The 19,602-nt window shown below is 33.9% G+C and overlaps 1 protein-coding gene across 2 annotated transcripts in view; it reads left to right on the forward strand.

The window, feature by feature from the left end:
• FCHO2 (FCH and mu domain containing endocytic adaptor 2) overlaps nucleotides 1–19,602 on the forward strand; it is a 128,151-nt gene that overhangs the window by 93,099 nt on the left and 15,450 nt on the right. The window contains exons 15-19 of one of the 2 annotated variants that reach the window (XM_017890629.1): nucleotides 389–431; nucleotides 2,748–2,836; nucleotides 8,116–8,219; nucleotides 12,947–13,076; nucleotides 19,017–19,128. In XM_017890629.1, coding sequence (XP_017746118.1) covers nucleotides 389–431; nucleotides 2,748–2,836; nucleotides 8,116–8,219; nucleotides 12,947–13,076; nucleotides 19,017–19,128 — 478 coding nt within the window. The remainder of the gene's footprint in view (nucleotides 1–388; nucleotides 432–2,747; nucleotides 2,837–8,115; nucleotides 8,220–12,946; nucleotides 13,077–19,016; nucleotides 19,129–19,602) is intronic. The other variant, XM_017890628.1, reaches the window with a different exon arrangement.

The raw sequence follows: 19,602 nt of genomic DNA on the forward strand, positions 1-19,602 counted from the left end.
AAAAATGCATTCATGATTCATCAATTAAAATTCTTAAATAGAATTTATGTATTTAAACATTTTTCTTATTTTTAAAGTTGCAACCCATATTTTCTCTTTTCTAAACAGCAATTTTAATGAATATCATAGTTTAATTGACTTAAGTAATTTCTTACTAAAGATACTAGAAGAAATCAGGATTTAGTAGTTTCAGTTATTTTAATGTACAAAATAGAAAACTTGTTAAAATCTTAATTTACTTTTTCTTCATTATTGTTTGTATTTACATTATCAATTCCAAAATTTTTAATTGTCATAGTGTTGAGATATGTGTATAGAGTTTCTCTGTTTCATTAAAATATTTTATTTCTCAGATTATGAAGTTTTCATATTTTAATTTTTTAATTAGATGAGGAGTTAACAAAATCAAAGCCATCTGCTCCACCCAATGAGTAAGTTTCCATGTTTAATTTTTTTAAAAAATAGACTTTATTTTTTAGAGCAGTGTTTGATTCATGGCAAAATTGAATGGAAAGCACAGAGATTTCCCTTTATGCTCCCTGCCCCTTCATATGCCCAGTCTGTCTCACGATCAAATTCTCTCACCAGAGTGGTACATTTGTTACAATCAGTGAACCTGCATTGACACATCATCACATAAAGTCCACAGTTTACTTTAGGGTTCATTCTTGGTGTTGGACAAATGCATGAGGACATGTATTCATCATTATAGTATCATACAGAGTATTTTGCTGCCCTGAAAATCTTCTGTGCTCCACCTTTTCATCTCTTCTTCCACACACTTACATTTTAAGTATCCTTTTGTCCTTTTTTCTAGAGTTTTATTAGCTCTATAGTTTTAATTACCATAAAGTTTTGTTAATCATCCTGTTTTCTGAGCTGTCAAATGCCCTGTTGGAGTTTTAGAAGTTTAAATTTATTTCTCATTTGGTAACATGTCCTTTTACAATAAGAAAAAAATCCATTTAACCACAATTGGCCTTGGTAGCCTCACTACTTCTAAATAAATGATGAAACCGTAAGTTCATACATATCTGTATTTCAGCTGGTTAGTCTCATGGGAATTTTCTCATTTCTTCCTTCAGTTTTGACCGTGACCTTATAAAATAATATACTTCATAAGCTTCAAAACAGAGAAGTGTCTCAAGTTGAAAAGGGAGAGAGAGGCCAGAAGGCATGTTGCCAGCTCTTCTTAAAAAAAAAAAAAAAAGCCAGTGTTGGATGGGTCCCCTTTTCTTTTTGTGTCCATCAGTAAGAATACTGTCGAGTTAATGGTTTTTTGCTTGTCTGTTTTGAGACAGGGTCTTATTCTGTCTCTCAGGCTGGAGTGCAGTGGCGTGATCATGGCTCACTGCAGCCTTAACGTCCCAGGTTCAAACGATCCTCCTACCCCTGCCTCCCAGCTAATTTTTTTCAAAAAAGATGCTGGGTCTTGCTGTGTTTCCCAGGCTGGTCTTGAACTCCTGGACTCAGACTCCTGAACCTCCCAAAGTGCTGTGATTACAGGCGTGAGCCATCAAGCCTGGCCAGAGTTAATGTAAAACACAAGTAAAAGTAGGCTTAATTAAATAGGTAGTTTACAATTATTTGATACTTTTGAGGTACTAATTGAGCACAGTAGTGGTATTTATTGGATATATCATTTTTTAAAGATAAGTTGTTGAGTGTTTTAAAACTGTTTTTAGGAATCATGCAGTTGCAATGCTAGGCTTTATCGTACGAGGTATAGTGTGCTTTCATGTAGGTGCATGTTGAGATGCTGGATATGTACTCTTAGATAATTACAGCACTTTCATTATAGAGGGCCTTTTTTTTGTGTGTAAGATTTCCTAAAATTTTTAAAAATAATGGCAGTTTGGTACATTAAAATATGTAAGCCATCTTTCTGTACTTAAGGGCTTAAAACATCACTTTACCCTTTTTCTTCATCTTTGAAAATAAGTATGGCCTTATAAAATTTTAACCCAATTTTATACCACTTAAATTTTCTGTTCAGGATTGGGTGCTGGGTGTGAACCAGCAGACCTGAGCCTGTTTTAGAATCAAGTAGCTGTATGTCTTTGGGCAGTTCATTTAGACATGTGCTGCTCTTTTTCATATGTAAAGCTGAAATTATTATTCCCGTTACGACAGCCCCCAAGGTTGTTGAGTCTAACAAGGCATGATGAATGGGAATTAATCTTCCCCATTCTCCTCTGCTAACTTCACATGCTATCTTAGGTTATGCTTCTAACACATATTGGCTGTTAAATATGTTAATTAATTTCTACACATATACTACTGGTAGAGTATCCAACTTTTAAATTTAAAAAAATTATTTTTTTTAGGGACAGGGTCTTGCTTTGTTACCCAGGCTGGAGTACAGTGGTGCAATTATAGCTCATTGCAGCCCAGAACTCATGGGCTCAAGTGATCTTCCTTAGCCTCCCGGATAGCTAGGACTACAGGCATGCACCACCATGCCTGGCTAATTAAAAAAAAAATTTTTTTGTAGATACTGGGTCTTGCTATGTATGTTGCCCAGGCTTGATCTTGAACTCCTAGTCTCAAGTGATCCTCCCGCCTGAGCCTCCAAAACTGTTGGGATTATAGGCATGAGCCGTGGTGCCTGGCCCCAACTTTTTAATTATGTTTATTGAGCTGTTAGAATTATTTCTATAGAATTATTATATAAATAAGTAACTAGAAATTTTATACTAATAAAATATTCTTTTGTTAAAATTTTTACTTTTAAAATATTATGGTAGAAAAGGAACCAGTGATTTACTTGCTTGGGACCCCCTATTTGGACCATCTCTTGATTCATCTTCATCTTCACTAACTTCATCATCATCAGGTAAATATATATATATGTGTATATATATATGGTTTTTTTTAAGTATAAGGAATACTTTAGTTGCTTTTCTCATTCACTTTTGTGTGTTGTACTTAATGATAAAATTTCTAAAATTTGTCCAATGTATTGCCAAATAAAAGTGATTTTATTTTGGTTTTGTTCTCTTAGATACTCTATGACTTAACAATAAACATGTGTAAAATACTAAGTGTTTTTTTAAATTGCCATGTTTATTTCTAGGCATTTTATATCATTATCCAAATAATTCTTATTGTTTATAGATAATTCAAATACAAAATACATATCAATGTTCTTTCTTGATGGAAGTTTAAGTTGCATCTAATTTTCTAGTATTACGAACATTCATAGAAATAACAAATTTTGTGCATATGTCTCATAATATGCTTGTAATAATTTATCAGTTTAAAACTTATGGGTTACAAGATGATGTCCATGATACTTATTGGCAAACTGCTTTCTAGAAAGGCTTTAACACTTCCCAAGCAATTTATGAAAGAAGTTGATAAATGCTTTTTAGTTGTTTTGGCAAGAATATATTAAGTTTCTCTTTTCATTAGTCAAACAGCAGGCATCAAAAATGTATGTTTAATAAAACCACTGCTTGTTCAAAACAAGAAAATAAAATAAATTTTAATTGATTTTCTACTCTCTTCTCTGGGACTTAAGAATTGCCATCCAGTATTTGGGGTTAAGGAAGCACTGGAATCATGGGGCAAGAGCTTAAATCTGTCTAGTTCATGCTAGGTAATTTTGTTAGGAGTGCCACACATTCTATTTAATTTCACCACATTAACAGCAGCATGAAGTAGTTTTTGTTGTCCCTGTTTTATAGATGAAAACAGCAAAGCTCAGAGATAATAAGTAACTTCTCCAAGTTTATATAGCTAGTAAATGATGAAGACAAGTTTCAAACCTGGCTCTTACTTATTCTAAAGCCATTGTTTTGTCTATCACACTTTAGCAGATTAACAGCAACAACAAAAAAGCCGTGTTGAAATATCTTACTACTAAAAATTAAATATTGGTTTTTAAAATTAGACTGTTTAGAAACAAAATATTTTTAAAAGAAACTGTAAGTGGATTGTAAGAAACCTTAACCCTAAACACTAAACGCTATTTGATGACCTTTTGAAAGGGAAAGTAATCTGTACTAATACTTTGTAAAACAGCAAGAACAGTCCGATAGAAGTAGTTAACATAATCTGAAGGGCTTTATAGCCTTTTTCAGAGTATTGCTTACATTTAGTAATTATAAAATTAACCTTATATATATATATATAAGGAAAGTAATTGTAAACAGAAAGTTGTTGCCAAATCTCTCTTTTGTTTAGTAAAATGTCGGAATGGTATTTTGCATTTAGAATAAGGAGTTCTTAGCAGTATTTTCAAATTTTATTAATATCCCATTATGAGTGAAATTTTTCAGATTGGTATCACAGAGCTTTTAGTTATATAGAAATTTCTTCAAAATTCTGCTCATTGTTTCTTGATACTTTCTCTAGTATAGTCTCTTTCTTTTTATAAAAGTACTCTTTCTTCCTTTTGCTACTTGTCTAAAGATGGCTCATATCACCATCACTTCAGGTAAAAAATTGTTCGTTTTCATTTAGTGGTCATTGATGTTTGGCCGTTAAGAAATGATACAATATTTATTAACTTTTTGCTGGTTTTAAAATTCACTTCAGTATGCATTTTTAAATCTTCCTATATAGTATGAAAAGTAATGTTATAAATTTCGCCTTTCAAAAAAATGTTGATGATGCTCAAAATAGATAGTTATCCTGTTATATAGTAATTACTATTAAGTCTTCACTTGAACAGAAAATATAATTATTAATCAAACTAATTCATAATTGGGATTCTCCTGTTTGACAGAGGTCCTAAGTGAAGTTATGAAATAGGCATTTTATCTTCAATTTTTATTTCACTTATTTTTATGTTTTCTTGGTACTCGCTAGTTACAACAAGTCTTAAATTTTGTCTCACCATTCTTTGCAATGCACTTCTCTCCCATCTTAACATCCTCTACCCAGGTACCCATTTTAACATTTTAGCAAGGTCCAGGTTGTGAGATCATCCCTACTCTCCTGTTTGTCTTCCAGAATCTTAATTCATCACTGACCTCATCTTAAAGCAGGCTAAAAAATAATTTCAATCAGTTAATAACTGATAATTAAGCATCCCAGTGTTGTTACATGTTGTAAAATGTTAATTCGGGCTTGGCTGAAAAGTAGTTTCAGTTGCATCTTATACCATGTAGACTATAAATAAGCATTCATGTTTATGTCAGATATGAATATATATAAACATCAATATATGTGTTTTTAAAAATTTAACACAAATATCTTACACTTACCTCCCCTTTGGTAAGTGCCAGACTGTTTTCTCTGCCCATGAATTAATTGAACTCTTGTGCTCGCAAAAAAACAAAAACAAAACCTTAAAATTATTTTTTGAAAATATTGGGCTGTTTTTAAATATTAACTCAAACACTGATGTATTCTGATGTAGTTCCTGGGGCAGTTTTATCACAGGACAATGATGAACTTTGTTGAGTACCATGCATACACAGCATTATCGCTTTGCCACCTTGTCAAATCTTTTTAGATCTTGTACTGACTGTAAATAGTTACCTTTGCTCCTCTGGGAAAACAGGAATAATTCTGACTTTATATAATTTTGGACCTTCAGTTTTTCATATGCATTTTAAGTTTCTAATGTACATACTTTTCTTCAGTTAATGTAGTTTGAACTTATGCTCTTCTTCTGTGTATTATTAAATTTCCTAGTTTCAAATAATTAAAACAAGATAACTTTTTGGCTATATGGATTTATATTTTAGTTCTAGAATTTTCCTGTTGCTTCTAGTTTTTTATTTTGTTCTTATTCATCTGACCTTACAGAGCAGAGTAGGAACTTCACTTCCTTTCTCACTGATTTTCCTGGGTGTGTGATAATTGAATATTTACTTGAAACCCGGTCAGATTCTGAGTCTAGAAAGTCCATCACCAGACTTTTCCCCCAAATCTCTACTTTATTCTGCTGTAACAGCACCACTAGAGAGCACAGATAAAGTTCTTTTCGCTTCATGGCCGTGAAGTCAGTGGATTTTCTTTACTGATGAACTTGTTGCAATTAATAGCTCCAGTGCTGCTCAGAAGGCATTCCAGAGATTGCATTGTAAAGCTGAAAATACTTTTAGGTTTCCTAATGCTTTGGATGGGATTTCTTCCAACAGCTGCATTTCTGAGGATCACAGTGACCTTTGCCTAATATTACATGTTTTGAAAATGTACCTACAGAAGCAGCTAACAGTGCTGCTGCTATTTCTTCTACATCATCATTATTGCTTCTAGATTCTAGATTAGTTTCCACTTTTGTTCAGATAAAGAATGGTATGGCAAGCATGCTTTGTCTATTCACTTTAGTTAATGTCTGAGGGCAGATATAGAGTAGCCCTTATCGCCAATGTTTTTTTATACTTCAAAGGTCAATTCATATTTCTTGAAACACTGCTTCTAATAGAAATTTGTAGCAGTGAGCTCTACCCTACCACCAGCAAAAAATAAAACATAGGACATTGAAGAATGTAAACAATTGCAGTTATCTCCTTCAGAGGCTTCTAGAAGCAGTGCCTAATTGACCTGTGCAGATATAATATAGATTCATTTATAAACAGTGGTGTTAATAAGTATTGTTATTAGCTTTTCTCAAAAAGCAAATTTTGAACTGAACTTACTACTTCTACCAGGCTTGGTTTGAGTCGATCTAAATGCCATTTGGACAGGCCACTTGATCAGTAATAAATGCCTCTGCTGTGTAAACTCTCTCACAAGTTTGAAATAACTTAACATAGGCTAGTGCTGGTTTCATTGATAATGAACATATCTTTAAAGTAGACATGTAATACACAGGGAGGTGTTATGGGCCTCAGATTTTTGTGCACATTTCTTCCAGTGTACAGCTTCAAGTGTTTGTGCAGCATGAAAGAACGGGAACTGACTGGAAAAAGACAGTGGCCTCAGAATCAAAGCTTGATTTACCAGCTTTTTTGTTTTCCTTAAGCAACCTGAACAGCCCTTGCATCTTTTATCTCTTATTATGGTATGCTTTCTAAGTGATTCCCTACCTCACATGCATGTACAACTTTCAATCCTGTGTGACTACCTTTTTCTTTAGGTCTCTTCCTACTACCTCTATGCGCCTTCCTTTCATGCCTCCTTGATTCCTCCATTGATGATTAAAGGCCTTCAGCTTTGCAGTTTATTTCCCCATGTGTATGCTTAGGCCCACTTACATATTTTTAATTTTGTACATCTCTAAACTTTGAAAACATACTGAATATATTTCTTCCCACCCATTATATTTTTCAGTCTCTGAATTATAGCCTGTATTTTAGTGTGAACCAAAGGGCTTTGAAAATCATTTAATTTGTTAATGATTATTAAACATGACTTTAAAGAGGGTTTAACCTATTTACTTCCATTTTTTTACTCCTGCTTTGATTATGCTAATACATTTGTGACTTTTGATGATGTATACATTGACATTTATCCAGTAATTTACATTGTGATGAGATTAAGAATACAGATATTTCTGACTTGTAAAATTAGCAAATGGCATGAAAAACTCAACACTAAATTTATATAGGACTTAGGAACAATTTAAGATATTATTTTGAGCACTTTCCAAAGTTAACTGTAGTGATTTGGGGAATTTTGTTTTTGTAAACTAATAGAATATCTAATTATTTCAAATAATGTTACCCACCAAAATGTTACAATGTGGTTCAACTTAAAAGTCAAATTTAATAATTTTAATTAAGGTAAGTATTTTATTTAGAGTTTACAATATTATTCTGGAGGTACAGCTTCAGAACCTTTTGGTCTGGAATTACTATCTGTAAAATAGATGTATTGGCAATAAACAAATGACCTTTGGGCTAAAATTGGTTTGTTCTCATCAGCTAATGTATCAGATTTAATTTTTATATGTGTAGATAATTGAAACAGGAATAAAATTTATATGTGTCAGTTATTGAAAGGTTAACTTTTTTTCAGGAATATTACTGGTCACTTCAAAATAAAGCATATTTGATAGATTCCCAGTATTTCAACATCTGTGATTACATCTAAAAAAAAGAGCCTCCTGAAAAATGAGCTTTGATTACCAACAGTTTCTTTATAATAGAATGTCTTTATGTAAGGATTGCTACATACTAATGATTTTCTTCAAATTCTCTTTTTCCCCTCAACCAGCCAGGCCCACAACTCCTCTTTCTGTAGGCACCATTGTCCCACCTCCGAGGCCTGCTTCCAGACCAAAGCTTACTTCAGGCAAACTCAGTGGGATTAATGAAATAGTATGTACTCAGGTTTTCTAAAAATTATATAACTGTTTTGATTTAAGATGCAAATGATATTTTTCTATATGCCCTTTTAGTTAATTGCTTGAAGTTTTCTACCCACATCCTCATAGTATAGAAAAATTTTCCCAGCTAATGCTTCCTTTTCTTTTCCTTATTACCTCAGTGATCATACCTGTGAAACAGGACATTGTCCAGGAGGAAACAGATTTCCTGAGAAAGTTGGCACATCATAAGATGCACATCAGTATCCATTGTCTCACAATAAAGAAGCAGTTTTCATATAATTCTACTTAAAGTCAAATGTTAAGGAAGTAAATGGTGGCTTGTTCTTAGACCTTAAAAGTATATACTGTAAGGAGGATCGTGGAAGTCATTTAGCTCGGCATTTAAAATTTTACACATAAGGAGACTGGAGTCCACATCATCCAGTTGACTTATAAAAGTATATGCGTGGGTGGGAAATCATTGGTTTTTAAAAGTCATCAGATAGAGAAAATCTATAGACTCTATTCAGTGAGGCTCTCCCAAACCAGTCTACTTGCCGTTGATCTGGTTTGCTTTGCTTCATCTTCTACACTAATTGCCAGTTTAATAACCAGAATTAAATTTGTAAGTCCAGTTTAATCTTTTTTCCCTTGATACACATTTCCAGGGGTTTCTCAGTCTGTATGGTTGAGTGTTTTAGCTGAATGTACAAGAGTCTTTATAAAGCTGCCTCAACAACCTATACTAACTGTCCATCTTTCTCCCCTTTTCAGCCTAGGTTCCAGCCACTTGAAACTTTTCAGTGTTCCTCAGACGCATCATGCTCTTTCTGAGGCCACTGTCTTTTTCCAGTGTCCATGTCTTCCTCCTGTGCTCTATCTCAGATGCCCCTCAGTTTTCTATGTTGACCTCTTTCTTTAAGACCTAACTAAATATCACCACCTAGGCAAATCCCTCTTTGATCATTCCTTCACTTCTCTTCCTTACACCCAGATACTTTGCTTATATTTCTGTTAGTTCATGTATCACCTTGTATGTACTTTTTGTGTGTGTGTTATCCTTACTGGCCTATGCCTTCGTCAGTCTTGTATCCTCAGTACTTTGCATGATGCCTGTTGGGTGGTACACAGTTATGAAATGTTCAGTGAATATATTGAAAAGCTTTGGCACCAGGTATTGAAATGGTGTTATCTTTCTTTTCCAAATAAACAGACTTAGTGGAAGTGAAATGAAAGACTAGGTGCAAGCTGCCAAGGAGAAGATTAATATTTAAGTAATATAGAAATTACTACATTTTAAAATACTTCATTCTCTTTTTTAAATCAAGTTATGACTAGAACTTTAAGTACATTTTAATAAATTGATTTTTTTCCTGATTGTAAAAACAGGAAATGATCATGTTGTAAAATTTGGAAAACAGAGAAAGCAAAGAAGGAAAATTATAAATTTCCTCTGTATTTCACCACCCAAAGATAACTACTGTTAACATTTTTTGGAATGCATAAGTGTTTATCCAGAGGCAGTAAAATACAGTTAAAAGTACTAGCTTATTAGCCACGTATTAGCTGAGCAACATTAAGCAGTTATTTAATCAGAGTTTAGTTGCCTCATGGATAAAATATGTGTAATGATATTAGGTTGTGAGACTTAAATGAGTTAATACGTGTAAAACAGAACATTGTTGAATGCAAATAGTTGCTCAAAAAGTTATTAATGGTATAGGCATATTTTAAATAAAAGTCATACTTTACGTATTTCTAATTTGTTTTCCACTTGCAAGTATATAATTCAAGAATAACCATGAATTATTCTTTGATTATAATTTTATTTATAGAATTAGGGGATACAAGTGCAGATTTCTTACATGCATATATTGCATACTGGCAGAATGTGGGCTTTTGGTGTACCCATTAACTGAGTAGTGAATATCGTACCCAACAGTACCCAACAGGTAATTTTTCTATCCCTATGCTTTTCCCATCCTCTGACCTTTTGCAGTCTTCACCCTCTATTATTCCACTGCATATGTCCATGTGTAACCTTTGTTTAGCTCCCACTTATAAATGAGAACATGAGGTATTTGACTTTCTGTTTCTGAGTTATTTCACTCAGGATAATGGCCTCCAGTTCCATCCATGTAGCTGAATAAATTATTCTTATTTCATAGTCTTCAGGCTTCTTTGAAGTGATAGAATCTTTTGCCAAATAACTTTAAATTGTAAGTATTAATATATTAAAATAAAGTGGGACTCATAGTTGAATCCTTCACATCATCCCCCATCACCATACACCACCCTCTCCCCATCCTTGAGAGCTTTCTAGAAACCACCCTCTGAGCTTCAGGGAGCACCATTTTAAGTGGCTACAGAGTATTTCAATATATGCGTGCTCTGTCTTCTACCCTGTTGTCAGAATTAAATTTCTAAAAGTTTTCAGAAATTTATTTAACATTTAGTTCCATGTTTCTGTTATTATAAACGATGTCTTAATGACTGTCCTTAATGGTTTCTTAGCATTCATTTTTTTTAATAAAAAAAGTTTAAAGTGTAATTTATGAACTAAACTCTATGTACATTTTTAAGACTCTTGATAATTATTTCTGTATTGCCCACCGGAGAGGTTATGTTGATTTAAATTTTCTCCACCTGTACACTGGAGTGCCTTTTTTGGTTTTTTTGCGTGCTTGTATGTGCATTTTTCTGGAGAGAGCTCATAGCTTTCACCAGATGCTCAAAGGAGTCTGTAACCACATCCTGCCTACCCACTGAAAGAACCACTCGTTGTTCTAGATCAGGGGCACCCGAAGTGCAGTACCAGATCAGTAGCATTAGCATCACCAGGGAATTTGGTAGAAATAGTTTCTCTGGCTCCACCCCAGGCAAATCGGAAATTCAGGGGAGGGGCCCAGCAACTGTGTATTATTAACAAGCCCTCCATGCGATTCTGATGCATGCTGATGTTTCAGAAACATTGTTTTAAAGCAATGCTGTCCAGTAGAAATATAATATAAGCAACATATAATTTAAAATTTTCTAGTAGCCACATAGAAAAACAGTGAAATTCATTGTAATATATTTTATCTGCTATATAAAAATATTATTTTAACACATATTCAATTATAAAATGAGATTTTACATTCCTTTTGTGTGTATGCTGTGTCTTCAAAATTTGCTTTGTGTGTTCTACTTATAGCACATCTCAATTTGGACTAGTCACATTTCACGTGCTATTGGCCACTGTAGTAGATAGCATAATTCTAAAATTAGAGAAAACCACTTGAGAAAAGAGCTGTTTTTGCCTTTACCTAAAAAAAAAAGTAAAAAGGGAGTCACATTATATTGGCCTTGAGGTTATGTTGCCATAGGAGAAACGTCCCACAGTAGTTGATCTCAAGGCTTTTTCCAAGCTTGTGAGTTTCAGACTAGCTGTTGATCAATATCTGTTCACTCCAATGTCCTGTACCACCTTGGTCTGCATATATACACAGCTGCATTTTTAGCATCCTGCTGAATTTTTTCAACCTACTGTCCATCATAATCAGTCATCAAAAAGCTGTACTCTGGAAAAAATAAATGTTAAATGGGTGGGGGGTTACAAATTATAAAGCACTTTTTGCAATAAAATGACAGTTTTATTAAAATGAATATCTGTAAGTTTATATTCATGCAATGAAGAGTTGACTAGTGTATGAATGCAAGCAGGGTTTTGTTTTTGCCTTTTTTTTTTCCATGTTCCTCAAATAACTGAGGACAGTTAATCTTTCTTGTTCACAGCTTTGTATCTAGTACCTTATCCAGGGTCAGACACATAGTAGGCACTAAATAAATATCTACTTGCCTAATACTTTTGTAAGCAGGAAAAGGTTTTTTTTTTTTTTAAATGAAGACAAATATGCCTATTTTTTAAGAAAGCAAAACACCTCAGGAAGTGTTGCTGATGAATTATTGGTACAGTTAGGAATTTGGAAGGAAAAAAGTCCATTCACCAAAGTAAAAGATAAATGAATTGGAGTTATATTTTTTAATTTGTTTTATGTTTAATTAGAAAATTGGGAAGACAACAGAATTGAGTCTCTCAAACCTTTGTATGGAGTGAGTTTTCGCAGTGAGGAAGCATTACAAGGAATTACTGAGGAAATTGTGATCAGATTTGTAAACACCAAAAGTGTAAAGGACAAGCAATATTTAAGGAGGAAAATATAGGTTAGTGAAAGCTCAGATAATACTAAAACCTCCCCAAATTACATCAACCCATTCATGAAAGTAAAAGTGAAGGTTTCATTTTTATTTTCCAAGTTAGCTAGAAAAAAAATTTTAATCCCTTTTCTGCTGTGACTCATCCATTTGTTTCTGGCAAGGGTGTAGAGAAATAATTTTCTCATATTTGTAGTCAGGTAAAGTGAACAACCCTTTTGGGAAGCAGTTTGGGAAGAAGAACATTTATACTGTTTAAACTAATTTAACTTCTGAGAATCTGTCTTAAACATACTTTTTTAAATATAGGAAAATTTTTATGCCCAAAGACCTTTTTTACAGCATTATTTCAAAATAACCTTTTCAGGTTTTAGTATGTTCTTAAAAATGATTTGATATATGGCATCTCTGATACTAAGTTACAAGAAACTCACACAGTAAATTTGGATTGGCATGTTAAATTTACCTGCTAACTTAAAAATCTGCTCTAACAAGAGAGGTATATTGGTGTAGCATTTTGATAAATAACTTTTTGTTTTTAAGCCCAGGCCATTCAGCCCACCTGTAACTTCCAACACCAGCCCACCTCCTGCTGCACCATTAGCCCGGGCAGAAAGTTCTTCTTCTATCTCATCATCTGCTTCATTAAGTGCTGCCAATACTCCAACAGTAGGTAAGTGGGTTATCATCAATTACATGTGAAATGTAGTGTACAAAGTATATGTATGCTAAATATGTATATATTTTTAAATGGGCTAATGAAGAATTTAACATTAGAAATTTTGTTTTTCTGGAAACACACCTGTAATTTATTAAACTTTCCACACTTTGCTTTTCTGTTTCACAGTATATGTTATCTGGATAGAAGAATTTTAACTGTGGTTAGTACCGTTAAGAATGAGTCAAATTTATACATTGCTGATCAGTATAAATAGTTGAAGGCAAAACAAAATGCAGTTCTTCCCACTGTGAACTGATTGTTGCATTTCTAAGAAAGTTTATGTTTTGGAAACAATAGTGTTTTGAAAATGATTGAATGAAAGAAAACAGTTTGTGCTTGCAGTGAATTATATTTTCCACAAGAATTTCAAGACTTAAAATAGCTCTTAGGGAAGTGGTCCCCAACCTTTGGCACCAGGGACTGGTTTTGTGGAAGACAGTTTTTCCATGGACTGGGGTCAAGGGGATGGTTTCAGGATGATTCAGGTGCATTACATTTATTGTGCACTTTATTTCTATTATTATTACATTATAATATATAATGAAATAATTATATAACTCACCATAATGTAGAATCAGTGGGACCCCTGAGCTTGTTGTCTTGCAACTAGTCAGTTCCATCTGGGGTGATGGGAGACAATGACAGATCATCAGGCATTAGATTCTCTTAAGAGTGCGCAACCTAGATCCCTCACATGCGCAGTTCACAATAGGGTTCTCACTCCTATGAAAATTAAATGCCACTGCCAATCTGACCGGAGGCAGAGCTCAGACTGTAATTCGAGTGATGGGGTGAAGGTGGTTACTGTAAATACAGATGACATTCACATTCACCTCCTTCTGTGTGGCTGGGTACTAGACTGTGGCCTGGGGATTGAGCATCCCTGTCTTAGGCATAGCTATATGAATCTAAACCTCACCAAACAAATTCACTATTTTACCACATCTAGACTTTGCTCAAGAGTTTTTTTTGTCATCACTTCTCAGTTTTTTCCTACAAATTCTTACTACCTTTTCCACCCATTGTTAGGATAATAAAGCACAAAGCCAGGTAGACAAAGCAGCTGTGTTGCAGGAGCAACAGCTTCTCATAAAAATTATAATTGTATTTATTGCTGCTGGTTTAGGTAGTGAGGGTTTATTCTCGATAATGCAAATCACTGATTTGCACTAACTGAGCACTAATTCAGTAATGGTCAAAGTGTGGTCCTTGGACCTGCAGCATCTGCATCACCTGGGTACTTCTTAGAAATGTAGACTTTTAAAATCAAAAACCCTGTAAGTGGAACTAGCAGTAGTTTAATAGGCATTTCAGGTGATTCTGATGCATGCTAAGTTTGATAACCACAGCCCTAATTAAGCTGATTTAATTCCAGTTAATTTGTCAAGGCTCACATAGGAGAAAAGCAACTTGTGTGTGGCCATTGTAAAAAGAGGATAAGTAATATAAGCTAGAATGAAATATAAAATGGTTTGGTTTCTAAATGTCTAAACATGATGTCACCATCTTGTTACCTTTGTGAACACAGCATTTTTCCCATCTTTTAATTTTATATAAGCTGAATATGTCTAGCAAGTTTGTTCTTTTATTTGGTTTAATGAATACTTCATTTTTATTTTTTGTTTGGTTTTAATTTTTTCCCACAGAATCTGTATTTTAGTCCTAAAAATCCTAATTGGGACCTACTAGAAATCAGGCAGTTGGTCTGGGTAACCTTCTTTTTGCTTTAGTTTCCCCCCCCCCCCGCCCCATTATCTTTACATTATTCAGGAGGTTTTTTGTTTGTGATAGAAACTAATTTCTATTGAATTGGTACGTATTTGTTTATGGTTTGAGCCAGTGCTGGCAATAGGACAACCAAAAGCAGGTGACAGTGAGAATACAGGCAAGGCAGGTTTTATGTGAATTTTATACAACAAAGATTTTAAAATCTACCTAAAAGTTCTCTTTCTTTGCCATGAGTTTTCAACGCTGTTAAGATTTAAGTTTCTGATTCTCCTTGTTTCTTGAAAATGTTTTCTTTTTCTGCATTATTTTGTTTTATTTAAATACAATAGAAGGTGATAATTTGATTGGGACACACTCTGAAATTGAAAAGCACTGTGAGACGTCACCAGGTATTGTATCAGAAGCAGATGTATGTGTTGACTAATGGTCCTTAAGTGTATCTAAAATATTTTGTTATCTAACTTTTCCTTTTCCAGAATTGTGTGATGTCTCAGAAATCAAGAATTCTGCTAAGATTAACTATTTCAGTTTTGTGCTAATTCCATGAAATTGCGGTACAGGATCCATTATATCAAATTCCAAACTATAATAACACAATATTTTTGCATTTTCTTCTCTGCTTTCCTCAACTCAGCTTTAAGAAGTATCAATAAATCTTAATTTTAAGCTATCAAAATCAGATAAGTGATCCAAAAGAAGTAAAAGAATATGTCAGTTAAAAAAAAAAACCTCTAATACCTAAATTAGTAGAGCAAAGGCTGTCTTATACAAAAACCATACAGATGAAGTTAGAAGCATGGAGAATATAGGAGAGAGTAGGGAGTGGGTCTCGGTGTTTTATTTTTGAGCAGAAAGGAAATCTACATAAATATCCATTGATTGTTTTAAGAAGGTACCCTGTACCTGTTATGTACCTCAAGTTTATAAGCTGTCTACATTTTCAAAACATAAAATTACCTACATATCTAACAATTAAACCAAAATTAGAAACCACAATCTACCCTTATTAAGAGAATAAAGAAATTTTATTTCTAAGAAATTACTTATTTGGAATAATACAGTATATTTTAGACTTTTAAAAGACTATTTAAGTACGTATTTCCTAATCATTTTCGAATTATCCATGTGCAATATGATCTTGAAAGAAAACAAAACAGAAAATACGAAAGGGAATATGCCAAATGTTAAGTGGGTTTTGAGTTTTTCTTCAACTTTCCAATACTTTTCTATGCTTGCCATTGTTTCAGTAATGACATAATAATTTACAGGGAAGCTAGGCATAATAATTTACAGGGAAGCTATTTCAAGAATTCTCATGTTATGTGCCCAGATTAGATTGTTGAAAAGAATATTTATGCTGCAGGTTTCTTTTAATTTTTAGTGTAAAAGCAGTAGTAGACATTAATGTTACCTTTAACTTTCTATAAATATTCATTTGTGTGAGTTACTTAAGAGACTTTTTTTTTTTTTAATGAGACAGGGTCTCACACTGTTGTCCAGACTGGAATTCAGGGATGTGATCATAAGCTCAAACTCCTGGGTTCAAGCAGTCCTCCCACCTCAGCCTCCCAAAGTATTGGAATTACAGGCGTGAGCCAGTACACCTGGTCAGGAAATATATTAATTTCATATTTAAGAGAGTATAATTTTAATAAAAGAGTATTACAATAACAAATGTTGGTGAGGATGTGGAGAAACTGGAACGCTTGTGCACTGTTGGTGAGAATGTAAAATGGTATAGCTGCTGTGGAAAACAGTATGGCTGTTCCTCGGAAAATGAAAAATGGAATTTACATGCGATCCAGCAATTCTACTTCTGGGTATATACCCAAAAGAATTGAAAGCAGGACCTCAAAGAGATAGTTATATACTCATGTTCATAGCAGCACTATTCACAGCAGCCAAAAGGTAGAAGCAACCCATGTCCATTGTTGGATGACTGGATGAGCAAAATGTGGTATATGCATACAGTAGAATATTATTCAGCCTTAAAAGGGAAGGAAATTCTAACATGCTATGATAACATGGATGAACCTTGAAGACATTGTGCTACATACTGTATGCTTCCACTTATATGAGGTACTTAAAAGAGTAGTCAAACTCATAGACACAGCAAGTAGGAGGGTGGTTGCCGGGGGCTGGGGAAACTGGTGGGAGTTGTTGTTTCATGGGTATAGGGTTTCTGTTTTATAAGATGAAGAGAATTATGGAGATGGATGATAGTAATTGTTGCACAGCATTATGAATATATTTCATACCGGTGAACTGTATGCTTAAAAATGGTTAAGATGGTAAATTTTATGTTATGTTTATTTTACCACAGTTACAAAATTGGGGAGAAAAGATTATTACAGCCTTTGTCTTTTTCAGAAAATATGTTTTCCTGAATTTCTGATGACCGTCTTGTTTAGAACAATATATTAGGGATAAAAGTGGATTGAACTAAGATTTACAGTGAAGTTTTCCAGTGTACAAACATATATTTTTATATTTATAATCAGTAAATTTATACTTAATCAGCTTTTTTTCACTTGATATTTTCTCACGTCTCAAAACTAATGACTCTTGATCAGGCCACTGGCTTTCACCTAACTGCTCTCACCTGATCCAAACTTGTTTCCCTGCCAACAGTCATTTTTCCCTTCAGTCTAGGATTTACTACGTGTTCAGAGAGATCTTACTACATAAAAACCTAATAATGTTTCTCTCAAACATTATCAGTGGTTTCTAGTGATAGAAGTATAAAATTAAAGGTCTTTCACACCCTAATCTGGATCATGAGCACTTTTCCAGCCTCATCTTTGTGTCTTTTCGTCACTCCAGCCCATCCCTCACATTTTTTTGTTTTGCTTCTGCTTTGCAAAACTAGTACTTGTGCTTCAAAAAGGCACTGTTTTGTTTTGTTTTGTTTTGTTTTGTTTTTTAATGTCCCCCTAGCAAAGTGCCTGGCACATATAAGTGGTTAATAAATAGTAATTGTTGTGATTTCATGAATAACTTTTAAGTATGAAGAACCTTCTAAATAAAATTCCTTCAAAATCTAGAATACCAAGCTAAGAGAGTATCTTTTTTCACTATTTGTAGCATCTCAGATTTAGTTGTGAGGCAGAAAAGCCAGTACTGATTTTATCAGAATAATATTTAAGGTATCTCAGAAGTAACTCAGTGTTTCACTATAGGAGTCGCATCTAAAATAAAAATGTCTGATGGCTGTTAACATTGTGTAAAGTTTATATAAGAAAAGAATGTATTCAAATTTCAGAGATAAGTGTTGACCTAGGTTATTTATTTTTTTCTTTCACTAAGGATGAATAATTATAACAAACTCTCATATGTTTTTATAAAATTGCATTCTATATATTAAATGAAATGCCCCCACTTTGGAAAATCAGTAGCAGTAGCAGTAAGGCACACAGTGGTAAGAAGAGTACGTTTGTGAAGAAAAAGGCAATGCACTATTTTGAGGGGATACTTCATTTAGGTTAAATTTAAAACAATAAACAGAAACCTGAACACTTGCATAAATTTGTTTACATTTTAATTTTGCTCTATAGACACTGATCTTTCTCTGATTTGACTCTAAAAAGCATCTTATCTGAGTGAACTTTATGTCAGGGTTTTTTTTTTTGAGTAATGTTATTAGTCAAATATTTATTGAGGCAAAGTAATGTGGGAACACAATACAAGCACCAGACAAACAGGAGATTAAAGAGAATTATAATAATAGTGAGTAGTGTATGAAACATTACTACTTGGATAGAAAAAACTTAAATACAAAAATCCTAAATTGGCCTTAAATTATTCCCTGAAGTATATGATTGATAGAACCTGGAAGAATTTCATATTTGAATGTTTTTGAAGCCATATTTTTGTAATTTTAGCTCTTTAGTCAAGGGCTTTTTTATTCTGACATTCCTTAACCATTCTGTCTTTCCATTTAAAAGAAATGTCTGTGTGACATGTCTTCCTGGGTTTTTTTTTGTCCTTTGTATTATGCTCCAATTTGTTTTATACTGTATTTCTTAGCCTCCAGATTTATCATGGGACATCACTGAAACCAGTAGTTGGGTCATTTGTGACAACCTAACAATGTGAACCTAACTATCTTTATGTTTAGTTTATGTCTTTCTGAAGGATTTAACAAGTTAATTGTATATATTCTAGGTGTGTCACGGGGTCCCAGCCCTGTCAGCCTTGGAAATCAGGATACCTTACCTGTGGCAGTCGCCCTTACAGAATCTGTTAATGCCTACTTTAAAGGAGCAGATCCCACCAAGTTAGTTTTTAAAATATATACATGTATGTGTATGTATGTGTGTTGGGTGGAGGAGGCGGTGGGGCTTGGTGGTAAATTTTAAGAATTACATTTTGGGCCGGGCGCGGTGGCTCAAGCCTGTAATCCCAGCACTTTGGGAGGCCGAGACGGGCGGATCACGAGGTCAGGAGATCGAGACCATCCTGGCTAACACGGTGAAACCCCGTCTCTACTAAAATACAAAAAAAAACTAGCCGGGCGAGGTGGCGGGCGCCTGTAGTCCCAGCTACTCGGGAGGCTGAGGCAGGAGAATGGCGTGAGCCCGGGAGGCAGAGCTTGCAGTGAGCTGAGATCTGGCCACTGCGCTCCAGCCTGGGTGACAGAGCAAGACTCCGTCTCAAAAAAAAAAAAAAAAAAAAAAAAAAAATTACATTTTGATTCTGTGTAGATTACAGTTTTCTGTTATTTATTTACCTGCTTTTTTGCTATCTAATA

The sequence above is a fragment of the Rhinopithecus bieti genome, unplaced genomic scaffold, assembly GCF_001698545.2.
Source record: "Rhinopithecus bieti isolate Rb0 unplaced genomic scaffold, ASM169854v2 scaffold_18354, whole genome shotgun sequence".
NCBI classification, from domain to species: domain Eukaryota; kingdom Metazoa; phylum Chordata; class Mammalia; order Primates; family Cercopithecidae; genus Rhinopithecus; species Rhinopithecus bieti.